This window comes from Passer domesticus, chromosome 8 (genome assembly GCF_036417665.1).
Source record: "Passer domesticus isolate bPasDom1 chromosome 8, bPasDom1.hap1, whole genome shotgun sequence".
Classification (NCBI taxonomy): Eukaryota; Metazoa; Chordata; class Aves; order Passeriformes; family Passeridae; genus Passer; species Passer domesticus.
This window is the reverse complement of record NC_087481.1, coordinates 40,701,864-40,726,948: the sequence shown is the minus strand read 5'-3', so window position 1 is coordinate 40,726,948 and position 25,085 is coordinate 40,701,864. Positions and strand designations below refer to the sequence as shown.

The window sequence follows — 25,085 nt, the reverse complement described above, 5'->3', positions numbered from 1 at the left end:
CTCTGCTCTAAACCATTCCTCTAAAGAGAAAAGTACAAAGACTTAGGACTCTCTGTGTCCTGTGTAACTGGAACCTGTTTATCACTGTTTTAGATTGCCAAACTGGTTCTAGAAAGGGGAAACTACCAATTGGCAGAGCCTTGTCTGACTGCTAATGACAGAAAGGAGGACCAGTGTGCAGTTGTCTCTGTGGCAACATCCCTCACAGATGGCACCAAGGACTGCTGCTTTTTGACAGATGGTAAGTGATGAAGAAGGAACTCAGGGTGACTTCCTACAATGTGCAGGAAAGGAATGAATGAAAATAATTCTATGAAATTTCTTTGGTTTGGAAGGAAAACTGTATACTGAATAAAATTATAATATTCAATATTGATGACATAATAAAAAATCAATTCTAAGAAAGATATTTCTGATGTTCATAGAGTTATAGTGGCTAGATACAGCTGAATTTACCCTAGGCATCAATACTGTATCTCTCAGCCTTTGTGAGACGGGGCTGGCAAGGGAACACTCCTGTCTGTACTGCACAGCAGTCCCGGGCAGGAAGCAGCTGTGTGGATGTGGCCAGGCTGTTACCCAGGCAGAGCCTCACCAGCACAGCTGCTGATGCTGTGACAGTGATGAAGCTGGAGTGAACTGGAGACTGACACCACTTACTTTCTTAAAAGCAGAAGATTTAGAGATCTTACATAGAATTTAGCCAATAAATAAATGTTGTATCTTTTACTGAAGTTTGTCTCATAAACACTAAGTCTGAACCATACATTTCCATGGGGCAGTTACTCCTTTACATTAGAATTCAGCAACAAGCGTGGTGTTTGGGAATGGCCTGATCTCTCACTCTTGACTGGAAAGAGCAGTGGCTCTAATTCTATGCCATGCTGGTTAGTACAAAACCTAAATTAACATCAGGCAGCTACAGAATAGTAAAATCTATGCAACACTTACAGAAGAATATCAGAAAATATAGCATGTGAATCTCTTTATGTTCGTACAAAAAGCTTTTCCCTTTATGAGCTGGTACCAGACTGTGAACACATGGTGGAATAGATTCTAGTTCTCTCTATTCTGACTGTGAGATTTCAAAGATGTACATAAGATAAAGGAGCACCTAAACCTTCTTTTGACTTTATTATTAGTAGATCTACCTCTGCAGCACACCAGGAAAAAGCCTTTTGAGAGTATAGTTTATACTGGCTTCTCAGGGGGTACATATGCCATGGTTCCCACTTATTTTCCAATCTCTGATTTGAGCAGATAACACATTTGAAGTGAAATTAACCAAGAATTCTGGAGGCCTTGGATTTAGTGTTCTGCAGATGGAAGGAGATACCTGTGAACACCTTGGAGGAGCTATTGTCAGGATCAAAAGACTGTTTCCAGGGCAGCCAGCTGAAGAGAATGGAGAAATTGAAGTTGGAGATGTCATTTTAGCTGTGAATGGGAAACCTCTCAAAGGGCTCCTGTATCAGGTAGCAGAAAGTGTTATTACTGGGGTTCCATCTGGGTAACAGGTTAATAAAGACAATGCATTTAAACTTAATTATCACCAGAGTGAGGCAGAATTTGCATATAATTATTCTGATTTCTATGTAGGATTCCGCTCTAGAACTCCTCTGTAGAATTTCTTTTCTAAATGAATTCTGACAGCGAATTTCTTCTGCTATTTAATTTCTAAATTTCAACCATTAATGTATGAATTCTATTGTTAGATGCACACCAGTTGTTAATTAGTTGGAATCTTTGTTGCTTTTATGCACGATTGGAACAATTTTCCCCCATGGTCATTTGTGCTTTGTAATGTCATGCTAAATATCATGCCCCAGATTCAAATTTCTACCAAGAGTGGTAAGCCCTGTGTAAGTTTTTAACCTGGAATGAGAAATTCTATACTCAATTAAGAAATTAAATGGTAATGGCCTACGTGTGGATTTATATTTTTTTCATTGGAATATGGCAGTTTGAGGAGCTATGCTGAAATAATTGACCAAAGATGTTACTGCCACATGTGGTTTGAATGAATTTGCCTGCAAATTCTGTTTTCTTCAAGAAAAGAAAATTAATTAACCAAAACCTATATGCCTGATGGCGAAGCAGAAGTTTGTAAATAGAACTGACTTTAGGTACATGTTCACATATAAACTATGGTCTATTTGTATGAAAATCCATCAGTGGTGAATATTGGACCTTAGACACTGCTGAGAGGCACATATACCAGAAATGTAGCATTCACAATAAAAATTTTCTCCATCTCAGTTGGTAAAATGACATGTGAGATTTACTCTGTTCCATCAGAAATATAACATTTCTTCTTGCTGTTTAGGATGTCCTGCATTTGTTAAGAGGAGCTCCTCGAGAAGTTACACTGCTACTTTGCAGACCACCAAAAGGTGTTCTTCCAGAAATAGAGCAGACTGCTCTGGTAAGGCAAAGCTTCTGACAGAAACTTGCTTCTGTAAACCTGCAAAGACACTACTACATTTTCTATCCAGTCTCGAACACGGCACCTTTCCCTTTTCTTCAAGGCCCTCTATTCCATTTCTTTCCCTTCCTGGTTTCAACTCAACCTGCAAAGTTCAACTTAGAGTTTCTTAGCAACAAAAATAATACAAATCTGGCAGACATGAAACATATTTATCCCAGTCCAACAACTTTTGAGTTGCTGTACTATCACTAGAGGGAAACAGCACATACCCAAGCAGGTCTCCTACTGGTGCTTCTAAAAATGCTCTACCAGATCCTCAGCCAGAAACTGTGATATTCTCAAATGCAGCTATTTTAACTCCCCAAAGTGAGAAGAAAATAAAGAACTTTTCCTATCCAGACTATCTCTTAATGAAGTTAAATAAATGGAATAATAATTTCAACTGGTTATTCAGATTCTTATTGATTGTTAGCAGAATCTGCAGGGGGAAAAAGAAAACATAAACAAGCAAAAAATACCCTCAAACCATAGACACTACAGAGACTAAATCATGGCCATTAGATGTGCTAGCATTATTACTCCTGCTTCTTGAAGACACCTCACGTACACATAGCAAGTACTCTTATAAGGAATATGCATTAGCACTACTCTTGCTCCATTCAGATTGGCCCCCTGATGGTTCCCATCCCGCTAGGATTTATAACCACCCACAGGCAGACAGAAATGAGAGTCAGAACATCTCCAGATAACAAACTGACTCCTGATCCTCTGCTGCAGTGTGCCCGTGGCTGATTTCTATGGTCAGTCGCACGGCAGTCAAGTCTGGAAGCTACTTCCATGGAATGAAGAGAATATAGACACAACATTGAGGCATGATATGAACAGATATGTTTAAAAAAAACTCTAGAAAATAATACATTGGGAAAAGTCATTTGGTGTAGCAGTTTTCATTGGAACTATTGTAGAATGTGAAAAACAAGCATTAAGACAAAAGAGTTATTTGGTAAGAGAGTACCTTCTATTTTTTCTCCTTCCTTCCATCTACCATTTAGTATTTTCCCATTCAGAAGCTTGTTAATGTTGCCTTTTCATAAGATTTTGCTCTTGAAGAAAAAAAGATGGGAGATTAAAAAGGAGTTACACTAACCTTTCTGTTTTTTTAACAGACTCCAGCACCATCTCCAGTTAAGGACTTTGTGGCAGAAATGCCAGGCAGCACAGGGGCAGGAAACAGTATGGATCAATCTACCAGTGATGGAGGTAGCAGCTCTCCAGACCTCGAAGACTGCCTTGATTCTCCAGTGGGAGAAGATTTCAGTGAGCCTCCTGAGGATGACAGCTCAGCTTACGAAGAGCAGGAAGCTGAGTTTCAAGAGAAACCCATGCAGAAACTCCCAACTTCCAGAGAAAGTTTCTATAAGCATCTTTGGAAGATTCATCAAGAAGCTTCCAGTTCTGAATTCTTCCACTCTCTAGAGGAGGAAGTGAAGCAGAACTGCTACTCACCATGTGAGTTTGGACAGGCCAAAAGGTAGGGAATACCAAAATCTGTTCTGCAGCCTTTCCTTTGACTCTTAGAACTTTGAAAGTTAAATGCTTAGGTTTAAGTACAGGGCTCTCGGCTTCCAATCATTCTTGATTACTGAAGATTTTGTTTTATCATCTTATTCTGACTCGTCTAATCTGCTTTCCCTATTTACTCTCATCTTATTAGAATTTTGCATAAGTCTGCATTGCGACATACTTGCAAGAGTTCTGCACCACTGTAATCATTTATGCTGTTCAGCTGAAGGTGGCTGCCATTTGAAATCAGTGGAAAGACACCTGTTCACCTAAACAGGAAACAAATATATTTTTATTGATTATATGATCTTTTGCTTTCATTTGTTTTCAGAGTTGACTTAAACAGACACTATTTTTTTTTTCTTGTTGTATGATCTCTTAATTTCAAATTTTTTCATAGGAAATAAAAACACCTCAGAAGAAAAACTGTGATCAAGGAGGAAAAAAAATTATATTTATATTTTCTGGTCTGCAGAAGCCAATAGAACCCCTGAGCCAGAGGAATTATACAATAAAAAGTAGTGCAAATGGACTCAGTCTCCTTTTACACTCCTTTGGATATATCAGCCACTGGCACACAGAAGATAATCCATTCCATTTTCATCATCTTTCCCAGTGCAAAAAAGTATAAATTATCATAATAGAAAGGATTGATACAAAGACAAATTGAAAGTCTTCTAGAGAAGACTTACAGTTTTAGTAATTGTATTGAGAATCTAATTTTTATTTCCCCATACAGTCACTTGAAATAATTTTGTAACTTTTGACACTCATCAAGCACAGCCCCAGAACATCGTCTCTGGGGAGTGACAACACTACCTGACACTGCAAGCCAAGTGGGATCATAGTGGCAGTTCATAATTTTAGCATCTCTTTCTCAAGTGCAGGAGCTTCACTCAATTAATGAATGAAGCTCCTGCTTAATTTTCTGCTTCTGTACTTCTGAGAGTAAAACCAGCAGAAATATGTCTGCAGCAACCATACTTGCCAAGAGATAACACAGATTCAACAAAACTAGCTTATTGTGGGAAAATACCAATTCCAAGAAAAATTTTGGATTCTTTCCAAGAAGGAAGTTCTGAAAGAAATATTTTTGTTTGATACATTTTCAGTATCATTTAGTATCAGTTTTTGCATTTAAAAAGGGCAGCTATAGAAGTTTAGGATGCCATGCATTTTAAACAGTATTTTAAACATAATCTCAATTTGAATCCTTCCAGCTAAAACCACACAAAGTACCCAGAAGGAAATAGGCATTAATAAAGGACTTCCTTTTGATTAATGAAGACATTTCTCCAGATTGCTCAAAATGTTTCATGCAAATGTATAAATTTTCTGATATGAATTTTACAGAGATGTTCTGTGTTTTCATATAGGATGTGAAATTTATTTTAATTTTAGTTGTCTATGTTTGGGAGATGATGGACAGTTCACTGCTATCAAAGAACAAAACATCCTGGCTGACATAGATATGAATATGCCATTCTAGGTGTTTTTAAGATGAATGAGGTTTAGCAATATTTCAATAAGGGTTGATATGAAAAAGACATACTTTAAAAAATGTGTTTCCATCATTTTTATGAGCTTTAATGGTAAATTTTTGGGAGAAAATACCAGAGTTGTCTTCTATGGTTCATGAAGGACAACAGCCAAAACTATTAAACACAGCATGTATGATTACAGTTTGGGCTTGAACATCAAAAGTGCTGAATACTTTATCTGCAATATAGTGGAACAGAATCAATAATAATTTTAATTCAATTAATTAAATAAGTCCATTGGTGGTTTTCAGAAAACTCATATGCTTCAAGGCAAGCATAAGCATAAAGACAAGCTTACAAGAGTAAGGACTTCTTTTCATGAAGAAACAGGAACCACTTAATATTTTATCTGTGCCCAGTTACCAAAGAAAGACCCATAGAAGCCAAAAATGTAGATGGTATTCCTTTTTCCAGAAAAATGCTAATATAAAAATTGTAGTGGTATTTTAATGTCCATACTGCTTACCAGAAAAGTTAATTAATTTGTTTATGGAAGATGAAATAATTAATGGTCTGGGCTTTCTCCAATTAGCAACCAAAGTTCTAATTAATGCCTTAAAAAATTAAAAGAGTCCAAGATTTTGCAAAGGTAAATAATGCGTGCTTTTTAATCTTTCAAGTAGCTTTGCAAAATATTGATTACTTATTTGTTTGTATACTACCATTGGTGCATTCAGTAATTCAATACCATAACTAGTAATTCAGTTAAAATGAAAATAAGGTAATGCATAAACAGTAGACTTTTCAGTGGCCATCTAATAAAGCATATGGAGGAAAATCCCAGCACTGCAATCTTTTTATTTTCCAGCCTCGTATTTAATAAGAGTCATGATGACCTATTGAACACAAAATGTATGCCTGAAACTCTTTCTCTAACCCCTATTGATGAAGAGTATCTCACTGTCAGCTCAATGTCTGTGACTTCACTTCCACGAGGAGGAGGAAGCTCCAAGACAGTCTCTGCAACCACTGAGACCCCACAGCCACGTGTGTGTGGCCCCTCATCATCGTCCCTGCCTGCCAGAGAGACACATGACAGTGACAATGAGTGGGAAGACTTGGAGGAACCAGAGGAAGAGAAGGAAGAAAATGAAGACTGCATTCAGGTATCGGCACCAAATTACCAACAGGTACAATACAAGGGAAAAGAAACAATTTTAAGAATGTTAGAGTCTTAAACGTTAATTTTAACTCATCTTCTATGTTATTTCCATGTGACTTTTTTTTCTTTTTTGACTTTCCTGAATATCCACAATTTTCAAATAAAGCAGACCTTCCACTATACCCAGCCCTCCAGAATTCTTAACCATTTGCCTTAAGGCTATTTCTTTTTTCTTGACATCTTACTATTTATCCTACTTTCGAAAATTCTGCATTATTATTCTCAGTGTATGAAGGCCTAAAAGCTCTCTAGTAGCTTCTAAAATTAATTGGAGTCAGCTACTTGGGTTTCTTCTGCCATGTTTCAAGGCCATGCAGAAAATCACTTTGTTACAGTGATATTGCTGTAATGTCCTGATAAGAAAGTATGATTCTTGTGCTAATTACTATTCAAAAGATAAGATTCAGTCCTGCCAAATGCTGAACATCTTGCATTCCTACAACACTAATGAGCTCTGAATTCCTATTAATTTGAGAGCACTGTGGACAATATTTAGCTCCAGGCATTTCCTTCAGTGGGACAGCAATAGCAGTAACAGTGATCTTTGCACCCTGCTATCACAATTCTTGTCAGCTCAGAGGCCTCCAGCCTTTCTTTACACATTCCAAATGCCCAATCCCAGGTTCTGGTGGCATTCTCTGCTTTACTAGGCTCTAGAAGTCAATCAACATGAACCTCCACAATTCTGGGATATGGCAGAACACCTTTTACACACTCTTGTATTATCTGAGGATCTGATTCCTACCTGCATGTAAAAATTGCAGAAGATGTTACTGAAGCAACAGAAAAGCCTACATCAAACATACCCTGTGCTTGTTTTAACAGGAAATGGAGATCTTTGTGACTTTGACGAAGTCAGAGAACAATGGTTATGGATTCTCTGTAGTTCTTAACAAAATGGACACCTGCCTGTATGTTGATGAAATCTTGAATGATCCTGCCCTTTCTGATGGAAGATTGAGAAGGGGAGACAGAATCATTATGGTACAGTAATTTTTCAACTTTATGCAGAGGCGAAAATATTTGCAGATCAATGTCACTCAGCTTTGTCATTCTTTGTTTAGTATCACCCATTTAGCCCGTATTTAGGTATGTAACTAAATAATATAATAAATCTAATTCTGCTGACCTCAGTTGGATAAATCTCAGGCTGAATAGATTGTATGACGAGGCAAATAAAGTGAAACTAGGAGCATTCAAGACAAGTGAGACATTAAATGCCTTCCCAATGAAATTACATAAACTGAATTAATGTAATAAGGTGATAGGTGACACACAAAGGATAAAGGAATTACGTCCTTTGTAATGTAATAACTAAACTGTTTTTCAGCCTGACCCATGTTCAATTTTTTGCATAAGACCCTCTTCCTTGTTTTTTGAACAAGATCTTTTGAATGTTGATCTTTGCAACATTCCCATTGAATCTCATCAATGGGGAAAAAAAGCTGTTTTTATTAAAGCTCTGCATTCAGAAAAATAAAAGTTCAAAAAAGAAATATTACCACAATCTTAATTGTTACATTTATTAACATTAAATACCATAGCAAAGCAATAAAAAGGAAGTAAAAACTAATTTAAGTCCATATGCAAAATTCAGAGTAGAGGGAAAAGTAAATGATGGTCAATGAGATCTATGACATGATTTTACTGGTTTGTCATTTAGGTGAATGGAATTGATGTCACATCTTTACCCTGCAAGGAAGTCCTGACTTTACTGCAAAGCTCTCCTCCAGATCTGCACCTCGTGGTTGGTCGTGCTGACAGTGATCCACGTCCCTCAGTTAGGCCAGATGAGATTCCTGAAATTACACTCACAAAGGGTGCCGATGGACAGCTAGGTGTGTAGCAAATGCTGTATTTGCTATTTTGGACAGGAATGACAGCATAAGATAATCATAAACAAATGTTCTCTCAGATCAGTACAATCCAAACTGATCTTGACACCTTTATGCTCTTCACGACCACCCATGACCAAGGAATGAGAGCTTTTTTTTTTTGGGCAACACCTAAGAGGGAAGACTAATATCTCTTATTAGACTAATGAAGGTAGCTGGAAAAATGATCTTTGCATTATCACCTTATTAACTGAAGTTCCTGGCAGATTTCCAGTATCATATTTTTATGTTACTTATATACATAAGTTTTGGGTAGTTGGATAATAATGTCTACTACCTGCAGAGACACATAAAGATCTATTTGGAGGGAAAGAAAAAAAATTGAAGAAAAGGTAAAGTTTAAGAAGGATTAGCCACAGGTTGAGACTACAGTTTGCTATTCAAAAAATCTCCACTTGAATCCTTGATTCACCACAGACACAAGGCTTTATCTACAAACAATACAAACGATAAAAGAAATCCCCACAATGTGAGAGTATCTTGATATTTCTGTAGCATGCTATGAGTACTGCACACAGATAAGACTGTAGACTCAGGAAACAGTATGGCTATATTTGCTCATGTACAGCATCCTGTTTCCAGGTAGGATCCAGTTTGTTCAGAGATTCCTTGAGTGTCATTTGCACTGTGTAGGTCCCTCCTCAGCTGTTATAGGCTTTCTTTCCCAGTGGCACCCTGAATAATGCAAGGCATTTAAATGTGCAGGCAATGAGGGGGCTGCTGCTATGCAGCTGTGACCTATTGCAATGACTATTGAACATCAGGGGAAATAAAGCACTAGGGCAGCAGTGAAACACAGCAATGGACACCACCATTTAAGTTTTCCGCGCTTTTTTAACATCTAATAACATTTCACTCTTTCAGTTCAGCTTATACTTCCCATCTTACTGGAGCAAGACTGTTGTTTATAATGTCAGTGATTTCTTCAGCCTGTCTTTCAGTGACTCACATTTATTCCACTTTAAGTCACTGACAGCGAAATTCAAAACACTCTGCCACAAAAGATGCTTTCTCTGCATTATTCTAGGCTTGAAGCTGACAGGAGGAGCTGGAAGCAAGTTACAAGGTATTTATGTGCTAGAGATAGTGCCTGGCTCTCCTGCCAGTGTGGAAGGCAGTTTGCAGCCACGAGATCAGATTGTTTACATCTGTGGACTGTGCACTGAGGGCATTAGCCTGGATGATGCAGTGAGAGTGTGTGAAGCTGCCACCCAGAATGTTCGAATCAAAGCCACAAGGTAAATCTGAGCATACCTGATCCTAATGCTGAAGCAAGTCTCTAAATTTCGCATCAAGACAACACAAAACCGAAAAATGCTTTATCTCAAAGGTCTGAATGTTGCAACCTGATAAATAACATTCATAAGATATCTTAACTTCTTGTAATTACAACTAACACAACAAGTACAAGTAGACTCATACAACACAAATGAGAACTCTTCAATTTTCATCACCCAAAACCAAATGTGAAGCCTTTAACTGTGAGGCTGAGCACCATTTTCATATGTCTTGTTCTCTAGGGAAAATCTTTGCATTTCCATCACTAGTGTCAACTTTCCCCTTATAATCTCCGATTCACAACCATGAGCAAGAAACTCTCTATGATCAGAAATTCTGAGGTAATTCCAACAGCCAAACATTTTAGAAAAGTACTAAAAATGCAGCATTTAACCTGCAGCATGATCAGAAAGTCTTTCCAGGCCTGAACAATAATTGGCTGTAAAGGATTTCACTCATCAGTTCATGGCTGCACTTTTGATTCACTGTGTTCCACAGTCTGATATCACACCAGCTCAGGTCCTGGACTGATGCAGAAATAGCTTCCAAAGATCTCAGAGGAATGGTAAAAGATTAACTCAAAGCATGTGAGTAACTGAGTTATGTAACCAGAGCATGTGACAGAATGGCTGTCTCAACATAGTTCAAACTTTTCTCACTGTTTTATTAACTTGTGCTTATCTAACAGAAGAAGAAACTGCTGCCTCTTTATATATCTTGCTGTACAACAAGTTAGTAGGCAGCACCTCCTGATTGTCAGAATTTACAAAGGACATAAACAGAAATAGGGTAAAAGAACTTACAAAAGAGCATTCCCACTTTATACAGGGGGTAACCGAAGCTGAATTCAAGATGGACCAGAAAGCAGCTCTGTATTGAGCCAGGTGATTTAACATGCTTATCTTTTTCTACAACACATTTCAATAAAATGTTTCACTACAGTCAAATATTTTCATATACTGATATCAGTATATTTTCATATACTGATATCTCTTTAGAAAAGCACCACTAACAAAATCATAGAAGGACAACTACTATTTAGACAATTGAATTTCTAAAAATAATTTTCATATGTGCTTTACAAAGCATGCAGCATTTAATGGCTCACATATTTCACTTTTTCTGCCCCCAGAAATGGCAATCCAGTGGTTCCTATAGAGCAGGAAAATAGTAAGTAAGGCTAATGCTTTTGGGTTTTAGTTCAAAACTTGCTTCTGATTTTGAAAATAAGCATAAGGTATTGATTCATTGCATTTAAAATTTATTAACAAATTGTAACTTGCCGTTCAGTATTTCTGTTATGGCCATTTTAAGAGTCTGAAGAAAATTTGGTAGCTGTTCAAAGATAGAAATAAAATGTATAGTTCTCTGTAAAAAAATTAATTTGTTACATATTCCATTTCTATTTTTTAAATTTGTTATTAAATTGGAATTTTTTGTAGTCATATTTCAATATCTGTTTTGACTGAAACTATTCTCTAAGAAGTTTTCCAGCACTTCTTGAGCCACTATTTAAGATGAGCCACTACTTCATCATCTAGACCACCTTTTTAAAGTGTTATTAAGAACGTATATAAAATCAGCAGGCAGCACTGTTAGTTAATATAAAAGCATTTCTATAAGGGGAGATATTTGATACTGTAACAGATACAAAACTTCAACAATCATCTGCACCACACAGATTTGACTGGAATTGCTCTAGCAGCCTAAGGAGTCTCAACAAGCAGAGTTGTACCTGCATCCTCAGGTGGAAAGAGAGGTATCACATCTAGGTCAGCACATACAAAGGGTGTTAGTGATGCAAGTAATACTTTCAAATGCACACTTGGCTGCAGCATTAAGTCAGGCCTAACCCCAGTTTCATTTACCTGACTGGATATCTCAATGTTTGGGTGTTTTGTTGTTTTTTTTTAATCATGCAAACATGACTTCAAAAAGTAATCCTGGACCACAATTACTCACATGCCTACACTCATCTGAATACTGGCATATGGTTACCTGAAGAACTTATTCCAAGTCAAGTTAGTGACAGATTTCCTTACACATGTAGCCATGTGCTTGTTTCTATAAACTAAAGCAATTTTCTACAAGATATGGATAAAGTTATATGTACTCTGAATTAACATGATAGAATTAAAGCACAGAAAATGTGTAGCCTGGTAGAACTTTGCTTGCACAGCCTTGTGTGAGCTTTGCAGATTCCAAGATTTCTCAAGACACCTTCAAATAGATAAAGAGACCTGGTCCACCTCTGATAGAGTTATGAATGCTGTACAGGCACAGTTACCTGCCTCTTCTATGAAACAAGATGTGTAAGGTCCTGCACATGGGTCAGAGCAATCCCCAAGCATAAACACAGGCTGGGCAGAGAAGGGATTGAGAGCAGCCCTGAGAAGGACTTGAGAGTGTTGGTTGATGAAAAGCTAAACATAACTGAGCAATGTACAGTCACAGCCCAGAAATCATATCCTTGGCAGCACCAAAAGCAGTGTGGCCATCAGGTTGAGTGAGGGGATTGTGCCCCACTACTCTGAGACCCCACCTGGGGTGCTGCATGCAGCTCTGCAGTCCCCAGCACAAGAAGCACATGGAGCAATTTAAAGGGAAGGCCATGAAGATGGTCCAAGGGCTGGAGTATCTCTCCTGTGAAGACAGGCTGGGAGAGTTGGAGTTGTTCAGCCTGGACAAGAGAAGATGCTGGGGAGACCTTAGAGCTCCTTCCAGTTCCTAAAGGGGTACTGCAGAGAGACTTTTGACAAAGGCATGTAGTGATAAGACAAGGGGGAATGACATCAAACTGAAAGAGGGCAGGCTTAGATTAGATAGCAGGGAGAAATTCTTTACTGAGATGGTGGTGTGACACTGGATCAGGGTGCCCACAGAAGTTGTGGACACCTCATCCTTGAAAATCTTCATGTCCAGGCTGGATGAGGCTTTGAGCAACCTGGTCTAGTGAAAGGTGTCCCTGCTCATGACAGAGGGTGGGAACTAGATGATGTTTAAGGTCCTTTTAAACTCAAACTGCTCCATGATTCTATGATTCTTCCATTTTATAAGCACTTTGAAAAACCTATATTAATTTTGTATTTGATATTCCATTTGCTATCATCACTCATAGATTTATAGATAAATCTGTAATAATTTGTTATTAAGAAAACAAGCCTTCATTTTTATAGGTTTAGTTACAAGAACACATACTAAAATTGTAATTTCAACAGGTAGCTTTTTTTAAACTAGAGGACATTAATTATTTTCAATAATTCACTTATTAAGAGTACTTTGTGGAAGATAGCTAAGATCAAAATATGATAAAGCAAAACTGAGGGGGCTGGTAGAGGTGGGAGTGTTCCTTCATCTGCCTGATCATTGCCACATGTCTGGAGTGACTCAGTCTGGTCTCTGATTGTTGTTACAATTTTTAAAATAACAATGGCTAAGATGCAGTAGCTCTGCAATTCATGACTGAGATGTTTATATCAATGTGCAAAGTGGCAAACTTATTCATGCAGTCTGCACACTGCTTCATATAGCATCAATATTGGATATTGATGCTTTATTTAATAACCTAAGCACAGAGTTTACATTCCATGTGTACATGAAGTTTAGCAGGAGGCCTGTCAGAGCAAACATACGTGTTTGTTTTTAGGGCCACCAGCTGAAACAGAGAAAGCAAATATTTCTTTGTCAAATGAAACCTTGAACTCCCAAGAACAGCATCTGCTGCATCAACATGGTAAGGAACTTTGCATTTTTCAATTAGGGTTAGTAAAATTGTGTTCTTTGAAAGAAAAGTAAGTTTATAGACAATAATGGCATGACCTGGGAAAGATTAGGTCTTCATAAAAAATCCTACCTCCCTCAGAGTTTCAGAGAACATTTATACATTACTGCTCTCCATCTGGTGTCTCTGTAGCATGCAGTTGTTAAAGCTTCTTTTGGAACCTGCTCACAGGGAGGTAAAAAGGTCACAGTGTGGTTCACATTTCAGGAGTTTTGGGCCACATAAATCCATGGGATTTATTTTGTATTTCACATATAAAATATAACACATTTTATTATGTCTTTGAATGAGATTCTGATTGTTATACAGTAGAGTATTTTACCAGGACAACTATCTAAAAATTGTTGTTGCATTTTCACAGAGAAACATTCGGAGGAAACAAACTGTGATGCTCAGCAGAACACTCCCGATTCTCCAGAATGTAAAGTAAGTGACACTCTGAGGTGTGAGGCAGATCACCAAGTGAAGTGAGCTATATGGAGAGACGTTTTTTCAATAGTGGTATTTAATGCATTTTCTTCCTTCCTCTCTTTGAAAATGTGACTATAATGCATTTGGATAGTGTCCTGTAAGTGTTGAATTGTATTCAGCATTCACAGAGTAGAATGCACTGGGCACTTCCTGGGGACAGACTCTTGTGTTGCTGTCTTTCAATGCTTAGAAAGAAGGTAGCACAGGAAAAAGACACAGAATGTCACAGCATGGGATTCTGGGGAAAATATGTGCAATTGTGAAACATTTTCCACAACAATCATTGAAAACTGAGATCAGTGTTTCATTCTGCAATTTTCAGATAGACATTTGAAAAGAGTAAAATTAGCCCAAATCTTTGCAGTATTATTCAACACTGATAGAGACCAATATGGTTTGAATTTGGCAAGAGTAATGCATTTTTAAAGTTATTTATTATTTATTATGAATTCCTGAATACACAGGAATGTTGGTGTTGGGGGAAAAAAAAGTTATTTCCATGTTCAGCATACAATGCTTGAAAATTTTTACAAGCACAAACATCTCTTCTGTGGGTGCAAAGACATGCAAAGTAACTTTAATTGAAATGATCCAAATTGGGACTCATATTTCATGTGAATAGATTACTTAGTTTAAAAAAAAAAAAAAAACCAAAAAAACCCAAAAAACTGTCTTTTGTTAAAATTAGACCTCCAACCTGGCAAAAAAATTGGAACAATTTTCTAACTTTTTATTATGTCATCACTATTACTTCTTGTTCTGCATGATTTAATCCATGATGGTTTATCTGTTAAACCTGCAAAAATAATTTACAAGGCTGATATTTGTGGCATTGGAACTAGTCAAGCTGCAAGTCATAAACATTTCTAGCATGCTGCTATTTCTGACATAGTACTTGACCCTAAAAAAGCAGCTGATTTTAAAAGCAAATGAAGTGCTAAAGTAAAAGAGATGAGAAGGCTAGGATTACAAGATTAAGATGCAAATTATAGAAAAATAAGAGAATAAAATCTGTACTGCATTGCTGTCATGCTGGAGATAAGAATACCTTATTTGTCAATTAAGGTGATTTATTTGATATATTATAAAAAGATTACAGCAGTACACATTTCTTTGCTCTTAAGGGGTTATGTTACCCAGCACAAATTATTAAACAGAATATGAAAACAAGTCTGTACTATTTTTATTCTGATACATACATGCAGCTGTTATCTTGATCCCTGGAATCTCTGTATATTCAAAAGCAGGATATATTCCATAATCCACATCAGACAGTGAGGACAGTGGGAATAACGGGAATCTTTGGTAATAAAAATGCAAATAAAATACAGCCCTGAATAAACACCACTTTAGACTGCATCCTTGTCTATTGTAGGACTTCATTATTAAGATTGAGCTGGAAAAAGCTGAAAATGGAAGCCTAGGATTTGCACTGGTAGGTGGAAAAAATGGCAGGGCTATCCTAATAAAAGCCATCAGCCCAGACAGCAGTGCAGATCTGGACGGGAGGCTTCAAGTTGGTGACATCTTACTGAAGGTAATGTTTGTTCTTCATTGCTTTGGCTTCATTTTCTCTACTTACTCTATAATGAGCACCTGTCCAATGTAAAGAGGTGCAGGTTGGAAATCTGATGCTGCTGTGCACAGTAACATGTAGGGGTGCTGTCCCTTGGCTCCTGGTGCTCAGGGGGCTGTCCTGAGTCCCCTGTGTCTTCCCTGGAGTTCAGCCTCCTGTGGGACTGGGCCTCCCCAGAGCTGCTAGCTGGACACCCCAGCAGAGGCAGACCCAGACTCACAGAGCAAGCAGCCAAGTGCACCTACTCCTGACTGTAACTGTGCCTAGCAAGGGTTCCAGAGAAACTTCAGGGAAAACAGAGTTAACTGGCCAAGCATGCAGGTCACAGCTAACCAGGAGCCTACTGGGAAGAACCTGTCACGTTAGGTATTATCAAGATAAACAAAGAGCATTGGAATTAAGGCTCTTCAGTCTTAATTTAAAATCTTACTATCCCAGCCACTCTGCCGCATTTTAATATAAATAATCCTTTTTGTTACACCAAATTATTTTTTATTCTTCGTCCATGAGTTTAAAATTGTTTGATATTCTGGCTTTCCATCTCTCCTTCATCTTCTCAATGGGGGAAAGCCCACTTACTATCTCAGGCTATAATTCTGGGAATTATTTTTTATTCTTCGTCCATGAATTTAAAATTGTTTGATATTCTGGCTTTCCATCTCTCCTTCATCTTCTCAATGGGGGAAAGCCCACTTACTATCTCAGGCTATAATTCTGGGTTTCCTGCTGACAATCATGGTATAAAGATGAAGGACCATCAGTGAGTTAGGAGAGAATGAGAATTCTCTCCCACAAATGGGAGAAAATGATGACACATGAAGTTCAAAGAAGTTATATGAAGATTTCCCAGTGCTAGGGCTTTGTGTTACAGGAATCTGGAAATAGACATCATTGTATTTTGCAGGTGAACGAGACTTTTGTGTCTGGTCTGCCACGCCAAACAGTTACAGACCTGCTGCGCAAGGCGCAAGGCACTGTTCAACTCACTGTCTGCCGAAGCGTGGCCTTGCACTGGGCTTATTCAGGCAGCCAGAGCAACAGAGCTTCCCCTCCAAACACAAAAGCAGAGCCTGGTAAGCAGCCACATCCACTCATCATATGACAGAAGTGGGATTATGTGTTGCCTGAATTCAACTTTGATATTTGCAAAACCAGTAAATTTTGCAGTGAGTCCCGTCTCATAGCTGTAGGTACAAACACATTCTTCACCCTGATTTGAAGCTCTGGCTAAACCGCTCAAGAATAGGACCACAGGGAAGGAATGCCCATGTGATTTTTAAGTCTAGGAACAAAGCTGTAAGACCCTCAAAGATGCTTTAACCTAGCTAAAGTTTTTAAGTCATGAATGTTGGTCTGATTTTACCCCATTTTATGCAACTCATTGATGAAATCACAGCCTGGTTTTGGCTCAGTTGCTAAAATACTTCAATACTTCTCCCACAAACTTCACATCCCACCACTCCTACTTATCTCCTGGAAGCACTACACCTCCTGTTCTGTCTGGCAGACAGATCCTCTCTCTTCTGTGGTGTTCATGCTCAAATCCAGAAGCTTCTGCTTGCAGGTGTATTGTTATAAATTTGAGAGAACACCCTTGCAAAGGGTAGTTCTTACAGTCATGACTTACTCTATGGAAGAACTTTGTGCTCTATGCTCTGCTCTACTGAATACTCAAAAATTAAATACTATTTAAAGCTGGGAGTGGAAGCAAGGATATAAAACTACCAATAGATTACATAGTTATAGTCCTCAACTTTCTATTTCTTTGAATACTGAAACATTTCCTATAATGTGGAGAAACCTAAGTGGGAAGGATATAGAGTTCCTCCTTCTGGCCTGCTGGTTACAAATTGAAGGCTTTGTTTCAAGTATTCTTAGTCAAGAAGACACCCCCATTGCCATTTTCTTCTTACATGACATCAGTGAATTACATAGTTTCTGGGAAGTTTAAACTGTTTTCCTGTAAAACACAATGGCATTATAGAAATACTCACAGCAAAATTAATCTATGGTATTTTTCCCTTAGCACTGTGAAGGAATGAGCTGGATTAGGGAGAACAGATTTAAATTGTTTCATGTTTTTTTATAGCTGCTGTTGACACAGGGCTTTACTTCAATGTATCTTCTGGCAGCCTGAATTATGCTGGCTTCTTTGGTGGTGACATGTGGCATTTGTGCTCTATTAACCCTCCCAGGCATTCACAAGAGGGAGATTCCATGCCAGTTTGACACTGTATCTCAGTGCTCCATCTGAGGTCAACTCCTTTGGACTTAGCAGCAGAGAAAAATGGACCTATATTTTCATGCATTTGATTTTGTTTTTATTTTCTGGTATTCAGCAAGTGTTGGGGAAAGCCTGCAAGCTCAGCCTGTTTTCAGTTTCAAGGAAGAAGGCTCCAACCAAATGTGCAACAAGGTAAAATCAGAGAAGTTTTCAGAAGTTATCAGGCAATGTACTCATGTTTGTTTACAACATGAGTGTGCTGCAATGTGGGCAAGAACCACACTTTCTTAATTAAAAAAAAAAAAAAGTTTAATGTGAGGAAAGTGTGCTGCCATGACTGGAGCTGCTGACATTTGAGTCAGGATTCCACTGAGACAAGAGCATGTGATGTGTATAATACATATGCTAAAAGGGTGGAGGGAAGAAAGGTTGCATATGCAAGTCTTGTTCTGATTCTTTATAATACTGAAATGAATAATTTATTAATTTTACCCTTTCAGTATTTCTAAACCATGTACATTAAAAGATTTCTATTCAGCTATCTCCACTACTATTCAAAATTCAAATGCATCTAAATTTCCTCAAACATGGATTTTGAATCTTATAAGTCCTGCAAGACATTCCACATTAAATTTCAGAGCAAATTTTAAAACTCTAAAACTCCTCAGTAAATGTGAGAAAATTAGGTCTTCTTATCCTCCAGAAAACAAATGAAAAACCCAAACCCTGTCTGAAGCAATGTAATTGAACCAGAAAAAGAAAAATGGTAATTTGAACTAAAATTTTAAAAATTATTTTATCAAGTGTTACAGCTGAGAGGAAGCTACTTTCACATACTAACAGCAGATATCCTGCATAATTATTGAAATGCTGGACCTAGTTATTACTCTTTAAGATGCATAAACAGCCACCAGTACTATTGCTTCTATTGCATATGGAGGATCATCAAGGGTCTGCCTTCTGTGTTATTTGAGTGCTTCTTCAGCAGAGCAGCTGCACCCTGCTTCTAATGTTGGAATTGTTGTGTCTAAGATAAAAAAAGGAAATTATTACCAACAGTTCCATCTCAGCTGCTGGCGCTTCCTGCTGCCAAGAACTGGGAGGGAAAGGGTGTGATTCATGATTCCTGTGATTGCATTTTCTTTCTCAGATCAGAGAGGCTATAACAAAGTTTTCAAAGTCAGTCATGCATGCTGAGATACAGAGGTGTCTCTAGACTGTATTGTTCTATTTATTGTTCAGAAACTTACAAATGCAGCTGATAAGGCTTTTTACTCCAACTAGTAACTGCAATACACACTTTCTCCTCAAAGTGGAAATTATTATATTTTCCCTTTCCTTCTTAAGCAAAGGACAGATTTCAGAAATAAGAAAGAAAGTAACTATATTCTTGATGTTTCTGTGTACTGATTTTTCACAGCTTTTTCTTATTTGAAACATGCAGGATGCAGAAAGAACAGACAAATCTCCTCTGCAAGGTCAGCTGGCTGAACAAGACTATAAGGAGCTCATCAGTAACATTTCAGACAGGTAAGTCTTTCAAATGAAATAAAACTAAATTAAAAGAAATAGTAAGGATAAATGATTTGCATATTTCCAGCTCTGTCGTAATACGGTATGAAATGATGGAAACACGGGTCTATTGGAATGCAGCTCCACCTTCAGGAAGAGCTGCTAAACAGCTTCCACACAACTACTAAGACAAGAGAATTGAAGTTTCCAGGTGTAGGGGCTAACAATTGAAAAATGTCCTACATGAAAATGGTCTCTAGCTGTGAGAAACCTTACTTCCTGTCATTTTCGAGAAGCTTTTTATTTTGGATATGCCCTTACTTCTGGAAAAATCCAACAACAATCACATACAAAAAATAGTATTATTCAGTAGTTATATTGTAAACAATACTCCAGACAAAATGCTACTACAGGTCCTTGAACTTATGATCTTCAGAGTTCTAGATAATTCTTGTAAATAGTTGCTCAATAAAGTTAAAAGTAAGCACAAATAGATTAAACACAAAAACTCTGTATGGTTCAGATTATCAAAGCTTCTGCCGCTTCAACTGACACTGTTTTGCAGGTCACAGAAATGTGCAGAATGTGAAAGCTGCAGAAGAGAAAATCAACAGTCTGAGTCAGGCAGCTGGAACAATGAAGATGATGTTATGCCCCACAGGATTCCTGTTCTACCTAGAAGTAATCATGCAAAAACTTCTCTTGTTTCTCCAACAGTATAGCCCAGCATTTCCATATATCTACACTGAGAACAACACTAGTCCCTTGTATACAAGCTAAGGATTTGCTCTTTCAGTCTAGAAGACCAGAGCATTCAAGACACAATTTTTTACTACTGATGCATAAATAGGCCATCCAAACTTTTGTAAATCTCAAAGGAGACATATATCATGAGGTCTCTCCTCTCCCCCTTACTGTTACCATACAACTTCACAAAAAATGTAAATTAAACACTTGAAAATGAAGAACAAAGGGCCAAATTGTCTCTCAAGACTTTGTCCCTAGAATCCCTGAATTTCACCCCCCATGACAATTTCATTAAAATCTCTAGAACTGATGTGCTTAAGCATGTACTGAAGCACTTTCACAGCTCAGGTGCCAAAGCCCCTCTGACATGCAGAAGAGTTTACAGAAAGAATCTGCCTAATTGTTCCTTTATGAAAATTAAGCTCATTCTGCTCCAAATGAGAATAATTTGCAAAAGGAATCATACTGAAGATGCTGCAGTATCTCACAGATTCTGTGAAATACAGATTGCTCTCTCTCTTCTTGCTTCTTCTCACCTGGTGGAAGCAACGAGTTGCTGATGGCTCTTATTAGAAATAAAACACAGGTAACTCCCTCGCACTACCAAGCCTTGCTGGCCAACAATCAGAAGATTATAAACAATCTATCATCTACTACCTGCTCAGAGTTTGGGGTTTTGTAATTCTCCTTGAGAGCTCTATGGGAAATAGTGTGCTCTGTCTGGAGTGGGGATCTCTCTTCACTGGCACCCTCAACTCAATAATAGGAGCCTCTTTGAGGGTTAGAGACAGGAATGCAAACAGGAAGTGTCTTAAAAGCTCAGGCAAGGCAGAGGAAAGTTGTAGCACAGACAAAAACACAGCAAGCACAACTCTATTGTAACAGAAATTAGTTAAGAGTAGGGATGATACCTAACAGGAGGAAAGCAGAGCATTGCTTCTTGTCTTCATCCTGCAACAAACCCCTGGAACACATCAGCAGCTTTTCTATGAGACAGCTGGTATGTTATCCTTTGCAAACAGTAGCCTATGACTGAAAAACCCAAATTCCATAATTCCTCTGCCTCAAACCATTATTTTTTACATAACAAGCTACTGTTTTTACTCAACATGGTTTTTACTCAACAAAAGTTTTTCTATCACTCCAGTAGAATAGTGATATTTCTGGAGATGCAATGTTTATCTATTTTCCTAATCTGTCGAGTACTGAATCAGAACATACATTTCAGGATGAGCCAAGTAGTAAAACTGAATCCTGACTTAGGTGATCAAAGATAGTTCATATCTTGTTCTTGAAGGGCAGTGTGAGTTAAGATGAGAAGAAAAATATATTTGCTTACTTTAGGAAGGAAGAAGTTGCTGTGATTATTCCTAGCAGTGGAGTGTGGCAATACTAACTGGCATGGAAGTGTTGGAAACATGAAGATGATTCTCTGTGAAGATGCGGCCAGAGTTTCCTATACCAGAATAAATTAGCATTAAAGTCTCCAATTCTTCAAGAACAGTTTATTTAGAACAGACTGTATTTAGAAACTCTGTGAGGAAATAACTTGCAATAGTTGGATCTGCTTCCAAATAACATGAAATATGGTGCTGGTTGTATCCATGATGTTGACTTATTCTTTCTGCTGTGAACATAAGTAAGTTGAAAATATTTTCTTCCAGTTTTTCATATTTCACTTCCACAATATAAGCAGCAAAACATATATACATACTGCAGCTCCCTAGTTTTTAAAGCCAAGATTCTGCACTATGAACAATAATAATTAAAAAATTATTGATTTTTTGTTATTGTGTTTTGTTTTTTTTTGTTTGCTTTTTTGTTGTTGTTGTTGATACACAGACAGAACCTTTGCTTCTGGAGATGAACTGACTCAGTTAATTAACTTGAAACCATCACAGAGTGGAGTAGATCCAAGGACTGGCATAACAGGTCTTATTCAAGGCCTTCAGCTGCGGATTGAGAACCAAGAGGTGCTAAAGGAGTTTATGGTAAACTTTCCTTACTTCTTAAGAGTTAACAGTTCAGCACAGCTAAGAAAGTGACTTTCCATACAGCACATACTGTATGGGATTTCAGCTTGTATATCTTTACTGCATCCTTTTTCTCTGACAATTATTCCTGCCAAAATGGGGTTTCTACTCTGCTGTATGGGTGGTAGTACAGTATTTGCATCTCTCTTTCCATGTATATCAACCTTACACAATTGTCTGTTCAAAGACACTGCCCATGTAGAAGGAAAACAAATAATGTAACATTCACGATGTAGATTAGGAATCACTTTTTCCTAGACTGACTTATCACCCCCTCATATCTGCTGAACATTTACCTAAGAACTATGCTAGGGGCTGCACCTAAGCAAGAAATCCATGCTGCTAAAAATTCACTAGAGTAGAAACAGTTGAAAGGAAAATTTTCCACACAATGGAACGCTCCAGTTATCCAGGGAACTCATTCCCCAAGATGCTGTTATGATGAGGGACTTTGTAAAGAAATTACAAAGAAGAAGTCATGTATCTCTACAGATAATGAAAACACATAATTACCTCTGATTGCATATAAATCATGAAAAAAATGTAAAATTAGGAAGGCTTGTAAAATCTCTTGTTTCAGAACATAAACAGAGTATGAAGTTATCATCAAATCCCCAAAGAACAGATTATTTCATAATTCTTCAAGATAGTACTGGATTTTCCTTTAAAGGACATGCTCATTATCAGTGCAATGGATTGCTGCCGCTTTTCCACAGTAATTGCAATGTTGTCAGTTTCTTTCACTTGCCTTTATATCTCTGACTTTCTGGGTACAAAATCCCACAGGCTCAAGTATATAGGATTTGCTGACATTCCCTGAAGGCACAAGGGCATCTATTAATTTTCATTCATTACATTCCATTACTGATATAGGTATAGATTACTATGAGCTCAGTCACATGTCTGCACAGAAAACATAAAGATCTAATAATAAAGTGCTGGTTACCAAAGCCAGAGGATATTTTATCTGAGTAAAAGCTGTAGTAACTGATGCATGTGCTCAAGAACTGTCACAGGTACTTCAGTTCACAAAAACGTATAGTGGTAGAATGCGATGACTGAGCATTGTGCAATGCACAGAAAATAAGCAGAAGAATGAAAAAACATCGAGGTAACACAAAAATGTAATGAAATGAACTTGCATATTCCTGCTTCTGACTACCCTGCATTCAATTCCCCTGATTTTGCTCTGAAGTTCTTAATGACTGTATGATTTGCACTTAATATCATTGGTGCTGTTCCCTATATTCATCACTTTCTCCATCACTGAAAAAGCATTCAGTCATTTTTGCACTGTTAATAGTGCAATAGTTAGTGCTTTAATCGTCATGTTATCAATCATAAATGCTGACATTTAGCCAAGACAGTATTCCAAACATCTATAATATAGCAATATACAACAGGGACTTGTAATGATGGGGTCCAAGGATGAGGGTTGAAAATATCACTTGAAAATGCAGAAATATTGTGCAGAGAAGAGAAATTACAAAGCAAATTAAATTCCTTGCCTAGAAGTTTAGAGAAGGAGGTATGGGTTCTCTTCTGTAAGAAGTCTATTTGCCAGTTTTGAGTTATATATAGCAGTAAAGTTTGTTCACACTGACACTGTGAAAGTTGTCTGTTGAGGATGTGAACAACATAGATTGACTATTTATTTTTGATCTAGGCTTTAGAACATGTGAAACCAATAGATGACTGCAGAACTGGCAAAGCACCAGAAAACCAGAATAAAAACAGATACCGAGATATCCTTCCATGTAAGTATGCACAGAAATGAGAACATACATTTGGTGAACAAAGTCATCAAACAAAAACCATGAAAAAATTTTCTGGACCCTTGATGCCTTTCTAAACTGCAGCAACAGGACAACACATGCAAAAATGTGAAAAAATGTGTAGCATCTCTACATATCAGTGATGCAGTATATATATTCTTAGAGGTTCTCCTAGTTTGTAACACCAATATCCAGTGACAACATTCCCATGCAATACATGAGAAGCAGCACTGGGTACACTATTTTGGAACACTGGCAAACAATTCTATAGTAATTAGAAGGCTTTTCACAGTCCTACAGAAGTACCTTAAGAGAAATAAAGTTGCAATGAACCATACAGTTTATCTGTGGGAATTCCTACTTGTAATGATTAATATTAGTGCTACTAGTGTTCTAATTTAGTGTTCTAAAATCCAGAGGCATACTTTTCTGGAGAGATTGAGGTTTCTTATATCCTGAGTGCTGTAGATGGTAGAATCTGTTTCAGATCCACAGCTGAAATAGCATCTTTCTGTTTCTGTACAGATGATAAGACACGAGTTCCTCTGGGAGAAAAGAATGGCTACATTAATGCAAGTTACATTAGAATGAATGTTGGAGAAGAGGAACACTTTTATATTATAACCCAGGGGCCTCTTCCATCCACTATGGGTGATTTCTGGCAAATGGTCTGGGAGAGTGAATCAGATGTGATTGCCATGATGACAAAAGAAGTGGAGCTAGGGCAAGTCAAATGTCATCGATACTGGCCTGAATCTCCTTACAATTCTAAAGAGCTGGCTAATTTCTGTCTCAGGCTACACAATTACCAGATTCTGGAATACTTCATAATTAGAAAAATAGAAATTATCAACAAGCAGGTGAGTTGACTTAATACTTTCATATATGATGAAATTGATTATGTAGTTTACATGAGTGGATACGAGTAGTATTGTTTGCTTCTTCCATAAAATGTGCCCAGTATTTTTTGGGGATGTAAAAATCTGAATAACATGCATGAAATTAGGATTAATGAGGTGCTTTCTTTTTGCTCATTGCATAAGCAATGGATATATTACATATGTTTGGACAAGAACTTCCAAAAATGAGACCTCTAATA

The 25,085-nt window shown here is 37.6% G+C and overlaps 2 protein-coding genes across 2 annotated transcripts in view; one reads left to right on the top strand and one right to left on the bottom strand.

Moving 5' to 3' along the window:
• Nucleotides 1–25,085, bottom strand: part of MAPK8 (mitogen-activated protein kinase 8) — a 175,108-nt gene that overhangs the window by 88,683 nt on the left and 61,340 nt on the right. The gene's annotated exons all lie outside the window — the stretch shown is intronic.
• Nucleotides 1–25,085, top strand: part of FRMPD2 (FERM and PDZ domain containing 2) — a 54,851-nt gene that overhangs the window by 25,285 nt on the left and 4,481 nt on the right. Inside the window, exons 22-40 of the mRNA XM_064430737.1 lie at nt 94–241; nt 1,261–1,475; nt 2,327–2,425; nt 3,595–3,959; nt 6,341–6,662; nt 7,520–7,678; nt 8,358–8,532; nt 9,617–9,827; nt 11,000–11,037; nt 13,514–13,600; nt 14,010–14,074; nt 15,495–15,656; nt 16,600–16,768; nt 18,035–18,111; nt 19,364–19,449; nt 19,997–20,112; nt 22,021–22,169; nt 23,878–23,968; nt 24,512–24,846. Of these exons, the coding sequence (XP_064286807.1) occupies nt 94–241; nt 1,261–1,475; nt 2,327–2,425; nt 3,595–3,959; nt 6,341–6,662; nt 7,520–7,678; nt 8,358–8,532; nt 9,617–9,827; nt 11,000–11,037; nt 13,514–13,600; nt 14,010–14,074; nt 15,495–15,656; nt 16,600–16,768; nt 18,035–18,111; nt 19,364–19,449; nt 19,997–20,112; nt 22,021–22,169; nt 23,878–23,968; nt 24,512–24,846 (3,069 nt within the window). The remainder of the gene's footprint in view (nt 1–93; nt 242–1,260; nt 1,476–2,326; nt 2,426–3,594; nt 3,960–6,340; nt 6,663–7,519; nt 7,679–8,357; nt 8,533–9,616; nt 9,828–10,999; nt 11,038–13,513; nt 13,601–14,009; nt 14,075–15,494; nt 15,657–16,599; nt 16,769–18,034; nt 18,112–19,363; nt 19,450–19,996; nt 20,113–22,020; nt 22,170–23,877; nt 23,969–24,511; nt 24,847–25,085) is intronic.